This window comes from Lipophrys pholis, assembly GCF_963383615.2.
Source record: "Lipophrys pholis genome assembly, chromosome: 8".
NCBI classification, from domain to species: domain Eukaryota; kingdom Metazoa; phylum Chordata; class Actinopteri; order Blenniiformes; family Blenniidae; genus Lipophrys; species Lipophrys pholis.
The window spans coordinates 11,256,369-11,272,485 of record NC_137630.1 but is presented as its reverse complement, the minus strand read 5'-3'; the positions used below and the strand labels follow the sequence as shown (position 1 = coordinate 11,272,485).

The following is a 16,117-nucleotide window of genomic DNA, read 5'->3' as shown; positions in this document are numbered from 1 at the left end:
CCAGTAGCAATAGCGTTTCCCTTTATCTGAGGCTTTGCAGCCTTTAATGAAAGAGCATTTATTATATAATTAGCAGGATATAGGTCATGTCGATACTGCAGTCAGGAGTTTTTGTAATCGTGACACAAAGCAAGGCAACACCCCCATGTTGTTTAAGGTTTTTATTTGAACATACATTGGCAAGGAAAACATTTATTAAACCTCATTCAAGGGGAAAAAAAAACTGTTCCACAAAAACAGAGTGACTATTTGGTGAAAGATATTTATTCCACCCACAAGCAGACCAATCCAGAGATTTTAATGCATATAGCCTTCAAGTTCAACTCCACTGCTGCATGAACCTATTAAACTAGTCCAACTAAACCTTAATTAATCCTGCAGAAAAAAGAAATTAGTTCACTGGGGTTACAGTCAGCAGTGTGGGAAATGCATTAAAGGTGGGAGACTGCCTTGGAGGTATTGAAGCTCTTATCAAAATTTAAACTGATAACCAGACTAACTTGCCTTAAAAAAAATAAGAAATAAAAATCCATCGTTGCAAACAACTTTGTGGCTATTACGTGGTATGTACATGAGGTTAGAATGTATTTTATTGAACCACCTACAAAGACAGATGTTTTTACATGAAATACAAACCCCAAGTTCCTTGTAAATAAGTTCTGTGGTGGTATAAGCTCTTGCAACCCAGCCAGACATTGTTAAACACAAAGGCTGACAGTCCCCGAAAAAGCGAGCGTGAAGTCTGCTGATCAAAAAAGGGGGGAACAAAACTGACTGCAGTGCTGCGACCAGATGCTACTTTTCTCCCCCAATCACCACAAAATGACAAAACAAAACTGACATCTGTGGATCAGACAACTAAAATGGCCATTAACTGCTCAATCTGCAAACTCCCCAAAAATATGCTGCAAACTGAGTAAAAGTGAGCTCAAACACCTGTCAATAAATGGATGTTAATCAAATTTGTGGATTCAACTCCCATGTCCTAGCTTTCTACATTCATGCAACACCTTTTTTTTTTATGATTCAGACATTTTAATGCAATGAGGCAGCTTATCCAAACCTTGTCAAAACAGCTCATGCCACTCATATGCAATCTGCACATGTAACATGTTAAAAGACAAATGAAGGCCTGAGGGAGAAAAGTAGACCAGTCAGGAAGCATAAGCCTGTTATAACACTGCTCGCTATGTACAGCATGAAGATCATGTTCAACAGTAAGAAAAACACCTCCACTAATCCTGAGAAGCTGACCTAGACCGCGAGCGGGACCTGGAGCGAGAGACTGAACGTTTCTCTCCTGACTTGGAGCGGCGGTCCCCCTCCTGCGGGGACGGCGAGCGGGAGCCAGATTTGACGACGCACTCCTCCTTCCCATTCTCCATCGGAGAAGCTGAACGACTGCGGGATTTCTTGTCTGCAGACATCTCCTTTGATCGACTGCGAGAATCTCGCTCTGATTTCACCTTGGAGCGGCTCTTTGAGCGGGACTTAGATTTCCGGTCAGCCGAACGAGAGCGAGATTTCTGAGAGCGTGAGCGAGACTTTGACTTGCCGGAGTGAGAACGAGACCTGCGAGACTTTCTTTCTCCCGACTTAGAGCGAGACTTCCTCTCAGACCTGGAGCGGGAATGCTGACGCCTCTTGTCACTGCGGGATCGAGATCTGTAAATAGAATAGAATAATTTATTGTCATTGTACAAGTACGACAAAATTGAAATAAAACTCTTGTTGAGAGTCAACGAGACAAAAGATCAAATCTATCAAAACATGTAAATGAAAGGAGTAAAACAAATGCCCGGGTGTTTTGTTCACGAAAGCTTAAGTCCTACTGGATTTACTCTCGATGTGCAGTTTTCTTGAAAACATTCCGGCTCACCTGGAGCGACTCCTGGAGCGGCTCCTAGAGCTTCTATGACTCCTGCTCCTGGAGCGACGGCGACTACGAGATCTGAGGGTGAACGACAAAAGTCAAAAACGTGAGCTCGATAAACTACCAACATGCACTAAGAGCTTCAAGCACAGCTGGCATGAATCCCACCTGGAGCGACTGCCAGAATAGGACCTTCGCCTACGATGTCGATCCTCCACCAGGCGAATCTTCCGCCCATTGATGTCTGTGCCATCCAGCTTGTCCAGAGCCCTCTTCATGTCGGATTGACTCCTGAACTCAATCACGCCCTCATTGGTGCGTTCTTTATGGGCGTCGGCATATGTCACCTCACCTGCCTGGCGCATAAAATCCTAGTAGACACAAAAGCAGTTTTTTTTATTTCATTGATTGCCACAGACAGCACAAAACTCAAAAAAACAAAGGTATGAGTTGATATATTCACCTTAAGGTCCTGCCAGCTGCAGCGACTGGACAAGTTCTCCACGATGAGGCGGTACTCAGTACGGACAGGAGGTCCATACTTCTCTCTGCCAGTACGGGTCCGGCTGCTATAACCGCTACCTTCAAAAACAACAGCACGGGAACTAAAGTCAGAAACATCCAAGCTGATCAAGCTTTAAAATAATTACTAGTCTGGGCTATCAAGTGAACACAAAGCTAGTGATTTTTCCAGGTCCAAGGTGGTATCAATTTTAATTGAATATTGAAAGGAGGCCCTATGATCCCATTTTCTCAAAAACAAAGCTTCAGATAGTGATCTACAAGCCACTGCACGGCTCTTTAAAGTTTGTATTGTTCAGCATTTTGAGTTGTTTTCTGCCGCAAAGAACACCACTGCATCTGTTTCCGGCAATACAAAGCGTGTCTGACTCCAGTACATCACACTGTGATGCCTTAGCTGCTTAAACAAATGGACAGTGATGTTCTTTCAAGACCTCTGAACCCTGTAACACAAACAGAAAAGAGGCATCCACAAAGGTTGCGGTCAAGGACACTGTTCAATCTAATTAAGAAAGCATGGTGTAAAGACACACCAAGCTTTTGGTAATAGTAATATGAAATGTCATTCATGTTTTGCACTTACATATCTTTAAATTGTAAGTTGTTTTTTTATTATACTAGAGCCGATCCACTTATGTTTGCTGTCAACATAGAAACCAATGGCAATTCTCACCATCACCCCTGGTCTATTGGCAAAAGGATGCTGTCATCATGGCTTCCGGTTAGGTCAGCCAAGGATCAAGGGGGGGCAAAGGTCACACACACATTGTAAGGTGAAAGCCAAGGCCAAACGGGACAGGCAGTCATCTTAGCCAGTCATCTTTAGCCTCAATGGACTCTCAGCCTCAGCCCGCAACTGGACTCTTTCAAATTGAAACATCAAGGACTTTGTTAATGTTGAAGATGAAAAAATACGTACCAAAGTAAAAAAAATATATATATACACATTTCACATGAAAATGTTAGTCTAGTCCAACAGATTCAACTAATACTGAACTAGCTAGATGTGTTATTTGCTTTTTATATTGTGGTGTAAACATCAAAACTGGAACTCCACACCTTGTTTACATATAGAGGTCTAATCTAAAGCCTTCTCCACTCTGATCACTAATGGCTGTGGCTTGCAGATTGTTGCTCCTTGCAGATAATGAACCACTGAGCAATGACGTGTGGCTCATGGTCACTGAAGTGGAGCACAAAACCTGCAGGTCACAAACATGCATAACTGCACAGCAGATGACCAATAAACTTATTTAGCTTCATTATGTGAATAAAAGGCTGCCCATTATATAATTTTGAGTATATGCCACATAGCTAATCATAATCAACATACAGGTGACTCAACATCCACTTTAAAAAAATTGCATAGCTTGATCTTTGGCAAGACTTGAGCAGCTAGTTTCCACATTACCGTCAGTACAACACAACGATTCTGTGAGTGCAGCCCACATCGAAACCTTACCCCAGGTGAAAAGGGGAAGACAGGGTATCTTGCATAAGTCTGCACTTACTGCGCCCACCACCCCCGTAACCCCCACCGTAGCCGTCCCGATCTCGCCGCGGGCCCCGGGCATGCTCCACGATGACCGGCTCCCCACACAGATCCTTTCCGTTCAGCTCGTACACCGCGTCGTCGGCGTCCCGGTTGTCTTCAAACTCCACGAACCCATAGCTGCGAAAGGAAATGCACATTTTAAACCAGAATTACAACAGAAATAACACCGAAACGGTCTCCGGGCGACAATGAAGCCACGGGCTAGTTCATGTTAGCTTGGCCCACGCATTAGCAAATAAAAAGACGCCATGTTGGCCATGCGACACTTTACAAACAGGCAGGAACAAACTTCAGATAAAATGTCTGACTCGTCCACACTGGCCACGTTTTGAATGAAAATACCCTTATCGTGTCACGAGCTCGCCTAAATGATCAAATATTTGGCATTTGCACTAAAAAGCGTCAAACGGGGCACAGTTCGTGGTGACGTCGTTCGCACGTACACTTAGCATTGATGCTAACTTGAAGTTGCACGCTCGCACGTCCACGAAATGCTTACCCGTTTTTTAAGTCTATCTCCATCAGTTTTCCATATCCACTGAAAAATCGCTGGATGTCCTTTTCGCGGACATGAAAGCTCAGCCGTCCGATGTATACTCGGGGCATTGTTATCAGTTTTTTCTTCTTTCTCTACAGCTCGCGGGAAAACTCGATGCCAGTGCCGCCGATTCCGTGAAGAGACCCTCGGAAAGCGGGCGGGGCATCCAAACGCAGCCAACCAATCAGCGTCAAGCACACAGCTCTGCCAGCGGGTGCCAGTGGGGAAAACCAAGATGGCGGTGTAGTGGGCGCCGCCATATTTAGTTCCTGGTCGCCGCCATCTTGAAATAGTGCAATGCGGAAGCATGGATGGAAATGACGCAAAATGCAAGCAATGCCAGTGGGGAAACCCAAGATGGCGGTGTTGCAGGCGCCGCCATATTTAGTTTGCGGTCACCGCCATCTTGAAATGGTGCTATGCGGAAACATGAACGGAAATGACGCAAAAATTATGCAGAGGAAGTTACGTGTATAGCAACCGACCCACAGGGAGTGACGAAACGGACTGAACATGAAGGAAGTTACGTACACGAAAACAATCAAGCACACAGAGTTCGTTTTCCAAGGAAATAATGCACAAATAAACATACTGATAAACTTAATCAAAATCATGTGTTAAATATAGCTTATATTATACCAAACTATATAAATATACAATACAAACATAAATTTAATTTGCAATTCTCTTACCAGCCGACATTTCACACATTTTAAAGATCTTAAAAGCACTCCCAACAGCTGCAATTTAATTAAATCTGATCAATTCACAAGGTCCAAAGAGTTTAACTAAATTTCATTCAAATTAATCTTGCAGTAATATGCATTACCACTTTTCTGATTAGATTTAAAAGCATGTGATAATTTTTTCTTGTGTATGTATATATATATCATAACACATTTTCTTCACTCGTGATTATCATTGAGCATATTATTATGACTTCTTGCACAGGTTTAGCAAATAATGCTTTTCCTTATTGCATTGTTTACCTTATTTGCAAAAACGTCCAAATAAAATGACATTCACGAGAACTCATACAAGAAAGTGAGTGTAACACAGGGCCTCATAGGTATTTTCAACACATTGGAGCCTCTCTTGCCCAAAATGGTTTCTTGATAAAGAAAACATGCAGATTTGTTAAACTGATGGTTACGGAAGAGTTTTTACGGAAGAGTTTTAGGGCCAATGAAGAAAAAAAAAAATTCGGAGGCTAAAAAAAAAACAACCTTTGTGGCCCCAGAAAAAGTCGAAAATCAAAGTCGAGATTTTTTTTTTTTCACGGAGAGACGTCTATCCATCCCTCATCATTTGCCCGTAGATGTGAATTCACATTAAATCACTTAATTCTGACTGTCTCGGGTTGCTTACTGCTTATGGACATGTGATTTTACACAGGATTTCCTTGATTAATAAGAACACATTTAAATAAGCAGCCTGGGATCCGTGCCTTTGTCCTTTGTACTCGACGAACTTCCGTGACGGAACTTATGGAAGTACGGAAGAGTTTTAGGGCCACTGAAGAAAAAAAAATTTGGAGGCTAAAAAAAACAAACCTTCATGCGCTTCAGAAAAAGTCGAAAATCAAAGTCGAGATTTTTTTTTTTCACGGTGGAAAGAGAAGTCCATCCATCCACACGCCAGCGCGTGTGACTGCTTCCTCAAAATGCACATCAGGCAGTTTAATGAAGTGATGAAAAGATGCTTCAGGTCAGAATCTCGCTCATAAACACGGAGCAGTTATCATCAGTATCAGGACTAGAAGAGACGGAGCAGCCTGCTGCCTGGTTCCGTCGCGGAAGTTCGTCGAGTACGAAGGACAAAGACACGGATCCCAGGCTGCTTATTTAAACGTGTTCTTATTAATCAAGGAAATCCGGTGTAAAATCACATGTCCATAAGCAGTAAGCAACCCGATATAGTCACAATTAAGTGATTTAATGTGAATTCACATCTACGGGCAAATGATGAGGGATGGAGAGACGTCTCTCGGTGGAAAAAATAAATCTCGACTTAGATTTTCGACTTTTTCTGGGGCCACAAAGTTTTTTGGGTTTTTTTTAGCCTCCGAAAAAAAACTCTAGAACTTTGATTTTCGAGTTTTTTTGGGGCCACGGAGGTTGTTTTTTTTTGTAGCCTCCAAATTTTTTTTTTCTTCAGTGGCCCTGAAACTCTTCCGTATAGGGATAGATAGACGTCTCTCCGTGAAAAAAAAAAAATCTCGACTTTGATTTTCGACTTTTTCTGGGGCCATGAAGGTTTTTGTTTTTTTTTAGCCTCCAAATTTTTTTTTCTTCAGTGGCCCTAAAACTCTCCCGTAGATGGTCAACTATGTAACCATGTTTGTATTTTTTTTTTCAAATATATTTTTGCTGAATGATTTGTGCTTTAGGTGCTTTTTATGCCTTCACTTTTTTTTCTTCACGAATCAGAAACGAAAGCGTCCAAGTGTTTTCTAATGAATTGACCCAGGGTTCGCTTCAGTGTTGGAGTTTCAAGGATAACTTCCATAAAAGTAATCCCTGGTGGTTTTTAGTAAGTGCATGCATTTACTTCTATAGTCCAAAAACATGCATTAGAAGTTAATTGAAGACTCTTAAGTTGCTGGTCTGTATTTACACTGTGATGAACACTGTGATTTGTCCAGGATGTGACCTGACTGGGTTCAGGTCTAGCTCACTGTGACCCTCAGTTAGATGATGTGGTTTCCAGGATGATTGATTCCCTGGTTGCAACATCTGAACCAGCACAAGGACAAAAAAAAACCCCAAAAAACCTCAATTCTATAAAGTATGACCCAGTTGGGAGAACTGTCACATGTATGTTAGTAAACGTGATACAAATTTGACCATTGAACAGTTTCATCACACAAGCAGCAATAATGCAAATGCAGACGAAATGATGGAGAGAGTAGAGTATTTTATTTTTGTAAAAACCAGGTTTTAAAATGTTTCCGACCAGACCTTCATGTCCAAATTGCTCTCACACAAAAACTGAATCAGTATCATGTGGCCAACATTACTCAACGTAAACTCATATCTGTGTTTATGGTGTATATTTCTTGAATGACACTGGAAAGATCATGAGCCTGTCGGAGGAGAGCGACTCAAGGAGCCTGCTAAGAAGATGGCTTATACTATTATTTTTCAGGGGTGTAGCATCAGCACAAGAAACCTGTTCCTAGATGTTTTTATTTATTTTGATGGCTCTTGCTGAATTTCCACTTTCTATTAATATCTGCTGATTTGAGGTCGCAGAAATTAACAATCGCTCATTGATGCCACAATACCAAATGTGCTGCTTAATTTTAGTCTCACACACAATCTCCACATCACACTTGTATTAATGGTGCTCCCCCTTAAAAAGCCTAAAGTAATTAACTATCTGACCTTCAGCTTCAAAACAAAGGATCTCTTTGTCAGACGCCTCTCATAGAGACACTATTCCTTTTGTATTCCAGTTGGAAGAGTCAGATTTTACATTATATTGTGTAGGCAAACATTTTGTGCAGCCACTTCATCGAATTTTGGGCTGAACCAGAAAAAGAGCACAATGTTTAACATAAGCTACATGGATTTCAGGAAGAAGCAATTGAAGGTGTTGTTACAGAGCAACCAAGCTGCGATATTGTAGATTATCTTGCCTTTACTATAATTTGGCTGATTGTGTGGAGAAATGTTTTTCATCTGAAGAAAAACTCCTGACTGTGTGTGTAAAGCAGAAAAAAAACAAAAACAGTATCAAGCATTGAAGCTGTGTTAAATCAGGGTTGTCTTGGAGGAATTAAGAATCACAGCAAATGGAGAGAAAAAAAAAAAGAAACTAGTAGTGGAGGGTCCATCAGTCAAACAAATCAAATGCATCCAACAGTGCACGTGGTGCTCATCATCATCTTTCGCTGCCTGAACCCCATCCTGCGAGCTTTTACATACTCTCTCACCCTGTCTGCTCAGGCCATGACACACCTACACAACAGCCAAACCCTCCCGCAGTTCGATTCAGCGAGTCCTTTTAGCAAATCGAGGGGGCGTCCAACCTCTGCCTCGGCCCCCTTTGAGGGGAAAAGGTGAGGGCCGGGACAAGAGGGGGCGAGCCCAGTTTTCATGGCTGCTAGTTGGCTTTGGCGCGGAGCTGCGCCCTCTTGCCCGTCACAGCCTGGAAACCGGTCTTGATGCTGGCGACGGAGCAGCGAGAGTGGCACGTCTCACACTGCAGGAAATAGAGACGAGTGTCCTTCTGCAGGATGGTCTCTGGGGAGCGGCAGGTGTGACACGTCACGTATTCCTCTGCAGGGACGAGAAGAGACACACGGGTTTAAACTAAACCCCCACGACACAATTCCTCCTCAATTTGATAGAGAGACGGATTTCTACTTACTGATATATCTTCTCAACACATTTTCTATTTGTTTCTGTTGAAATCTGCCTTTGATCACAAGCTGGTTGTTTCCGTCTATGGAGCCGCTGTCCACAGAAAAGGCACAAGAGAAACATTACAAACTACACTATTACGATCAAACACAAAGTCACCACACCACTCTGAAGTTACCTTGTTCCCAGCTCAGCCAGCAGAAACGCGAGCAGATGTTTGGGCTGACGATGCAACCTGCAACAAAGAAACGTGAAAGTGAGATTCACAGAGTGATGCAGCACATTTCAGGGGAGAATAAACTGTAGTTTAAGGACTTTAGAGATGCTACAGGGAGGGGGGCTCACAGTTTACAGATGTCTGTGAAGTTGACGAAGGAGGTTTTCTTGGTTCCCACTCGGACCACCTGAGGAGGCTTCATCACAAACTTCCTCTTCTCTCCAGCCACCATGTCCGGGTTCTTCTCCCTCATGATGTTGAAGACTCGGTTCAGGAGCTGAGGGAAATGGTTCACGTTGAGTTACTGTGGCTCGTGAGCATATCGTTTATTTCCCGATAAATCCTACACACATACACACACACACACACATCTGAACAGGTAAGTGCGTGTTCCCTCTGAAATATGCTTTGGTTGTCAAAACCACAGACAATCAAAATAGGTCAAATTGGAGTTAGGCCCCATTTACACGACAACACCTAATCCGAGTGTATTTACACTGCAGCAGCAGGCCACACAGACAACGATGTAGTTAGTATGCCGGGCCACAGGAGGTCGCTGCTGCTTGATTTGGTAATGAAACCGCACATACATGTGCAGAGAACAAGACACTATAAACATAAAGAAAATGGAGAGCACCCATCATCCATATGGACTGATGACGCATCGGATTCTATCAGGGGTGAGTCTCAACTATAAAACTACTGATCTGGACGATAAAACTAGGCTACAGACTGCAAGTCATACCACTACGGGTCCGCCATGTCTGTTTACAACTGGATGAGCGGGGCAGTAAGAGCGTAATAGCGGCCGTGAAAGAATCTTTCCACCTTGGGAGCCGAGATAAAAACTTTGTGGATACAGTGCATCCGCACACTGGTGTCGTGTAAACGGACCCCCCAAAAGTGAAGAAAGTTTTGCGGATACACTCGGATTCGTTGTCGTGTAAACAAGACCTTAAATGTAGAATTACAAAACGTATTTGTCATCAGTCATCCTGAGTAACTTCATTAGCAGGACAATACAGGTGTCTGTTCTATTTTTATATGTAAATGAAGCTCAGGTTCAATGATGAGTAAAGGTCACATGCTTAGAGCCCAGTGCAACATAAATTATTCCAGTAGCAACTAAGAACTGTAGACAACAGGCTTTTTGTTATGAGAACTACATTTTTATTTCAATATTTAATTAAAATGCTGAGAATGTATTCATCCACACAATGATTTAATTCTCAATTTGATGGAATAGTAAACTGTGTTTACATGGTATTAGAACAAAAAGGAGGCATGTAATTAACTTGACTGAAACTATATTCAGCTAAACCGGTTTGATTTGGATTTCATGGCTGGACAATTATCAAATATGTGCGATGAATAATTGCTTCTGCTCCATCAGGTTGGTTATTTATTAACATTATGTGTTGTTAAATGAACTGAGAAGCAGATTAACAAATACATGATGATGCTGTGATCGTGCGATCGTGGCTCAGTGGTAGAGTCGGTCATTCATAACCGGAGGGTTGATGGTTCGAATACCACTCGAGGCACTTTACCCGCATTGCCTCATATGAATGGTGCAAGAATGTTGGTGGTGGTCGGAGGGGCCGCTGGCGCAAAATGGCAGCCACGCCTCTGTCAGCATGCCCCACGGCAGTTGTGGCTACAACGTAGCTTACCATCACTGGTGGGACTGGTGTGAATGAATAATGGTCTCTGTACGCCATAAAGCCAAGTCATAGGACTTATCAGGAGTTCTTATTTGGTTAATTTTATTAAATTGTATAATCTTATTTAGATCAATTGAGAGGAGTCACTGTTGGCCCATTGGATAACTTCTGATGCTTTTCAGCAGACAGAAAATAAAGGGAGGGGGGGCCTTTATTTTCTTCAGTTAAGAGGAACTTCCTCTATGCAGACACAGTAAAATCATTGTTCAGTTCCTCACCTCATCGTAAGTGTAGTCTCTTTCCGAGTCCGCCCAGGCCGGTCCTGTGGAAGAGCTGAATGAGATCCCGTCGTTGTTCTTCCCCTCGTCATCCTCCAGGGCTGCAGACACATTACGCAAACGTGTTATTATCACACACTCATGATTTGAGCTCTTTAAAGAGGCTGTGTTGAAATCCTACCGTCATCTTTCTCCAGAGGCTCGCCCTCATCAAAGTCCACTTTCTTTGACTTCTTCTTTTTGGTGGGGAGCATCAGATCTAGGTTGTCCTCCTCCAGCACCTCCGTCTGCTCTCCCTCTATCTTCAGCTCCTTGTTTGGACCAGGCAGATGAGAGCAGTGATTACTTTGAGCAGAGGTGATAAACATCAGACACAGCAAATAGAGTAAAGTGAGGACTGACCTTCAAACCCTCCTCGATGTCATTGTCAAAAACTTTCTTGGGTTTCTTCTTCTTTTTCTTCTGATTAAAGAAGTTCAGGTCATTCAAATCATCCGACGGCTCTAAAGAATGAACAAAAGAACTCATGTTTGACTCTGAACTTGTGTTGAGCAAAATATAGCGTTCTTTAAGAGAAGCATAAAGTCAAACTTGATGTTTCAGGTTTATTCCCACCTTTCTTCCTGCCTTCATCTTCATCTAGATCCATCTCCTTATCCTCTCCAGCCTCTGGCTCAGCTTCCTTGGCCTCCACCTCTTTAGCCTCCTCTCCTCCCACCCCTTCTCCTCCTTCTTCATCCAGCATGAAGGGCTTCTTCTTCTTCTTCTTTTTCTTGGTCATGTTGGGATCGAAAATCATCTGAGGAAGAAAAACAAAAACCATTAATTAAAAAAAAAGGAAGTTAAAAACTGTAATAGAATGACAACAGAAGCAGGGTTAAAAATGAAAAGATACAAAATTAGTGAGATATGAAAATACAAAAGCTGTAGATGATTTGAATATAACCCAATTAAACTATAGGCACTAAACACTTATTTAAAATGTCACCATGTTTAATTCCCATTCACATAAAATTTGTCACACAAGTTGCAATTAACTGAAACAGGTGAATCAAATTCTTGAAGTTTAGAAATTGTAGTTGGTGTTTGGTTCCAGTAGAGTATACATCTTTGTATTTATATGAGTAGTAATTGTAAGGTGGTTCAAAACAAAAACAAAACTATGTTGTCGAATTGAGTTGATGGTTGAAGTCTGCTTGGGGCAGTGGGTTGAATCATTTAACAGAATAAAACCATTCAGATAAATGCACAATATAGTTTTATTGATATTTCCTATTATTACTCATTCACACAATACTGTTACATTAACAATAATTAGACTATTATTGTTGATGGGATTTGACAGATGTCAAGTATATAAACACAATATCAAACTAATTTGAGCATTTTATTGTGTTTAGCTTAATGTTGGTTCCCATTTCTATTTTCACAAAGCTGTGATGGGATGGTTCAGGTCATTTAATCACAATATTTAATCACCCTAAATATATTAAAGTGAGCATTTTGAGAATTAAAAACAAGAATTACATGCATTTAGATTAAATTGTCTGAAATTACACACACAGTCAGCTCTTTACATTAAATCCATAGTCAGAGCTCTCCAAAACCTTTGTGGTAGTCGTCCCTTGTTACAATACGGCTCAACATACAGGATGAAACTATTCTGGGTATCGAATTGCCCAAAATTGCTCATCAATGCAAAAATACTTTGAGAGACAATATGAGGCCCACATTGACGGAGTGCATGCTATTAGTTGAACACAATGGTGAATATTGCTTTAACTAAATAACTTCATACACACTTTTAAGAAAGTGGAGACATATGTGCTTTGAAAATAACTGCTCTTTTTCGTGTCTCAGGTTTCGCAGAGCTCTTTTCATTCTATTATTTTAGAGATGGAGCCGCTTATTGACTCTGTTGTAATTTTTTCATTGATTTCTGTGCTGCTGATTTTTGCCTTGTGACATCTCCACAGGAAATACTAATTAGGACTGTCAGCCAATTGGTTTTTAATTGCACGACTGCTGCGACATAATATCACTTCTCTTTCATAATGAAAATGGGAGTCATTTTAAACCAGTACAGGGTTTTTCTTAAGTCTTTATTCTGCATGCTGATTTTGCGTTAATAATATCTTTGTAATATATCGTGCAGTTGCACATGGAAATTTGTTAATTTTTCTTTTAACAAGAAAATATTGAGAATTCATTAATCAGCTGTTCAATCAGTTATCACTTGGGTCAAGGTTTTTTCTTAATTAAAGAAAAAGCCAACCACCCTTCTTGTTATTTATGCTTCTGGATCTTAATGTTTTTACAAATGCGACCTTTTAAAATCTGATTAAACATCTCAGATCATCATGCAGGCCTCCATCAAGGTCTCTCTCGAGCTCATATTAAACAGTGCAGGTTAATACTAAAGGATTTTTAATCCTTGTTGTAAAAAACGACATCAACAGTTAACATCAATATAATGAAGAATCTGTTTCCTCAAATATGTACAAACTGAACTAAATCCATCCATTTAATTTAAAGCACATCGCAGAGCTGACACCTGAAAGAATTTCTGCTCTGAGTGTGTTTTAGCGCCGTTGCTCAATTAACGAGCAGCTAACGCTACTTAGCATCTCTAACCGTGAATTTATTCATCCAGTGACCGCGGCAAGGCGGATGGATGAACCACCGAGGGTATAAACAACACAAACGATGTGATAAATAGGGACAGGAAGCCGAGCTGGGTGTTTTCTGGTGGTTCTTCGGGCTCAGGCCGCCGTTAGACGGGCTGCTGCCATGTGAGAGCCGCGGCGGACAGGGAGGCCCAAAGTCATCCTCAAACCCCGCGGAGAGCTCAAAACGCACCGAAATACACGCAACAACTCTGAACACCACCACAGGCTGAATACTAATGACATACCTCGTCTCCTGACATGTTTGCGGACTGTAAGTGGCACAAATGTCTCTACTTTTGATTCCACGATCGGTCCCACACCGCGGAGAAGAAAATCTCTTGCATCAGCGTTGGAGCGTAGTGCGCATGCGCGTGGTCGCAAAGTCGTGACGTGTTGGTTGACGAAGTCGTCACGATCCAGGAGTGTTCAAGATCAACAGTGCAACAAGCAAAACTTCATCAACAATGGCGTAAACCAAGTGGATTTTGTCAGATACTCTATTTAGATGTAGTTTGAAGGAGCCTGCTTCATATCATTTATTTTTACAAGAATATTAAAGTAACATGAATAATTATTTTCCGCTGAAGTAATTAAGTTAAAGCCCAAATGAGGAGGAGGTAAAACGTCAGCGCTCATCTTATAACATAGAACATTTTTTGCCACTTCTGACGTGTGTGCAAATTTTCCCAAAATTTGAGCACGTTTAGGCCATCAAAAATGCTGCAGTTTGCGCAGTAGATTAGAGTATAATAATAATAATAATAATAATAATAATAATAATAATAATAATAATAATAATAATAATAATAATAACTTTGTCTGTCGCTGATGATTAGATCTACAGTGTTCAGGAGGATTTATGGGTCATCTGTTCGTAAGATTGTCAAATACAGATATAGCAAACACAAAAATAACACCTCAAACTTTCACCTTTCAGATCTGATCAGTTCATATTTTTGAGAAAATTAATGTGATTCACATTTAAACAAACGATTTCATGATGCCTGTAAAGTCCCAAAAGATAATAATTCTGGCTATTTTGAACGTAATAAAGCCATTGTTGTAATAAATGACCAGAAATGTAATGAAATAGTAAAAGATTTTTTACGACCATGACTGAGAGAGTGTTGCAGAGTTTGTTTCCTTAATGTATGAATGTGATGACCATCCCATCCACTAAACCTATTTTTGATTTAAAAAAAACAAACAAAAAAAACTGCACAAAACCTGTAAAGAAGCTGTTATTTCCTAGAAATACCATCGTATTTATATAATAATATATTCTTGGCTCATTACATTATTGGCTTCATGGTGTTAAGATAAATGAACAAAGATGTTGATACTGTAGGCAAGTTGTTAATTTACGGGCTTTATTATATTGAAAAAGGTCAAAATTATAACCTTATTCTTTTTTTCTACTTTATTGGTTGTTACAATGTGTTTTCATCGTATTATTTAGGAAAGAACGACGGAAATCCATTCAGAAATGGCACAGCATCAGTTTCTTTTCTTTTTATTTTAGGATGTCCAACGACAAAACTGAACATGTCTTTGGTCAACAGATCTGGCCAAAATAATTATATTCAGGATTTATTTTGTAGTTGTTTTTGTTTGTTTGTTTTTCACCTGACTGCTTCATTACTTCATCCAGTCAAATGGCCAAAACTTTTATTAACTCTTCAGAGTCTACCTCAAAAACTGAAAAATACTAATACGTCACTTTATTGTGACCCAGGTCTGTGGTTGCAATGGATGCTTCCTTGTCAGGTCTGTCGAGGTCAACGACCCCCTGGCACAGCGAGGCTCCCATGCTGAACGCTCGCAGTGACTTTAGCATCTCGGTAATTGTTGGCCGCATCTTTGTTCGGAGAGGGTGCAGTGACCTCGGGACCATCGACAATGTTGAGTGCTGAGACACCGAAACCACCCAATGGTGGAACATCTGTGACCTGCGCATCCATCGCAGCACACTGAGTTGCTGTGTGGTACATGGACTAAACAACGTGGCTGATTATGCTGCTCCGAAGCCTAACCCTTCTCCACCAAAGCTTACATTGATTATAATTAATTCTACAATCATCTGGATCAGCAGAAGCAAATTCCTTACATATACTTGATACTGAGTGGCAGATATTAATATATGAAGGTTAGATTAAAAGGTGCTTGGATGGTTACATCGTGCTGCTTTCTGCATACACGTGCATGTGGTTGCGCGCAAACACACACACACATGCACACTCTCTCTCTCTCTCTCACTCTCTCTCTCTCTCTCTCTCTCTCTCTGGTGGCCTGGCATGCAAACTGCAGCACTTTAACTGTGGCCAGCTGTGCAATAATCCTGCTGTCTCTCTTAATCTGCCACAGGTGGATGGATTATTTCAGCAAAGGAGAAGTACTCACAAACACTGATTTAGGCAAATTTGTGAACAATATT

The 16,117-nt window shown here is 41.1% G+C and overlaps 2 protein-coding genes across 3 annotated transcripts; both read right to left on the bottom strand.

The window, feature by feature from the left end:
• Positions 1-146: 146 nt before the first annotated feature.
• On the bottom strand, positions 147-4,901 carry LOC308113583 (serine/arginine-rich splicing factor 6-like). Of its 2 annotated transcripts, none has more exons than XM_080469970.1 (6): positions 4,450-4,901; positions 3,907-4,067; positions 2,337-2,455; positions 2,042-2,244; positions 1,880-1,951; positions 147-1,665 (listed from the first exon to the last, which is right to left on the bottom strand). In XM_080469970.1, the coding sequence occupies exons 1-6, from the start codon at positions 4,554-4,556 to the stop codon at positions 1,236-1,238; spliced, it is 1,092 nt and encodes a 363-aa protein (XP_080326096.1). In that variant the 5' UTR covers positions 4,557-4,901; the 3' UTR covers positions 147-1,235. The 2 variants fall into 2 exon arrangements, with proteins under 2 accessions (XP_080326096.1, XP_080326097.1); XM_080469971.1 differs by having other exon boundaries at positions 3,934-4,067; positions 4,450-4,643.
• A 2,483-nt stretch (positions 4,902-7,384) lies between these two features.
• On the bottom strand, positions 7,385-14,057 carry eif2s2 (eukaryotic translation initiation factor 2, subunit 2 beta). Its single transcript, XM_080469979.1, has 9 exons — positions 13,929-14,057; positions 11,630-11,813; positions 11,417-11,517; positions 11,196-11,325; positions 11,015-11,115; positions 9,201-9,349; positions 9,034-9,090; positions 8,863-8,948; positions 7,385-8,771 (listed from the first exon to the last, which is right to left on the bottom strand). The coding sequence occupies exons 1-9, from the start codon at positions 13,941-13,943 to the stop codon at positions 8,596-8,598; spliced, it is 999 nt and encodes a 332-aa protein (XP_080326105.1). The 5' UTR covers positions 13,944-14,057; the 3' UTR covers positions 7,385-8,595.
• Positions 14,058-16,117: the final 2,060 nt, after the last annotated feature.

Bases quoted from the DNA above. Each gene is read 5' to 3' on its own strand.
- LOC308113583 (XM_080469970.1), bottom strand. From the start codon at position 4,556: ATGCCCCGAGTATACATCGGACGGCTGAGCTTTCATGTCCGCGAAAAG. The intron at 4,068-4,449 runs GTAAGCATTTCG...TTCCTTTCGCAG, and splicing joins GAGATAGACTTAAAAAACGG to CTATGGGTTCGTGGAGTTTG. The intron at 2,456-3,906 runs GTAAGTGCAGAC...TTGTTTTTGAAG, and splicing joins TTACGGGGGTGGTGGGCGCA to GTAGCGGTTATAGCAGCCGG.
- eif2s2 (XM_080469979.1), bottom strand. The intron at 9,350-11,014 runs GTGAGGAACTGA...CATTTCCCTCAG, and splicing joins GAGACTACACTTACGATGAG to CTCCTGAACCGAGTCTTCAA. The intron at 9,091-9,200 runs GTGAGCCCCCCT...TCTTTGTTGCAG, and splicing joins TTCACAGACATCTGTAAACT to GTTGCATCGTCAGCCCAAAC.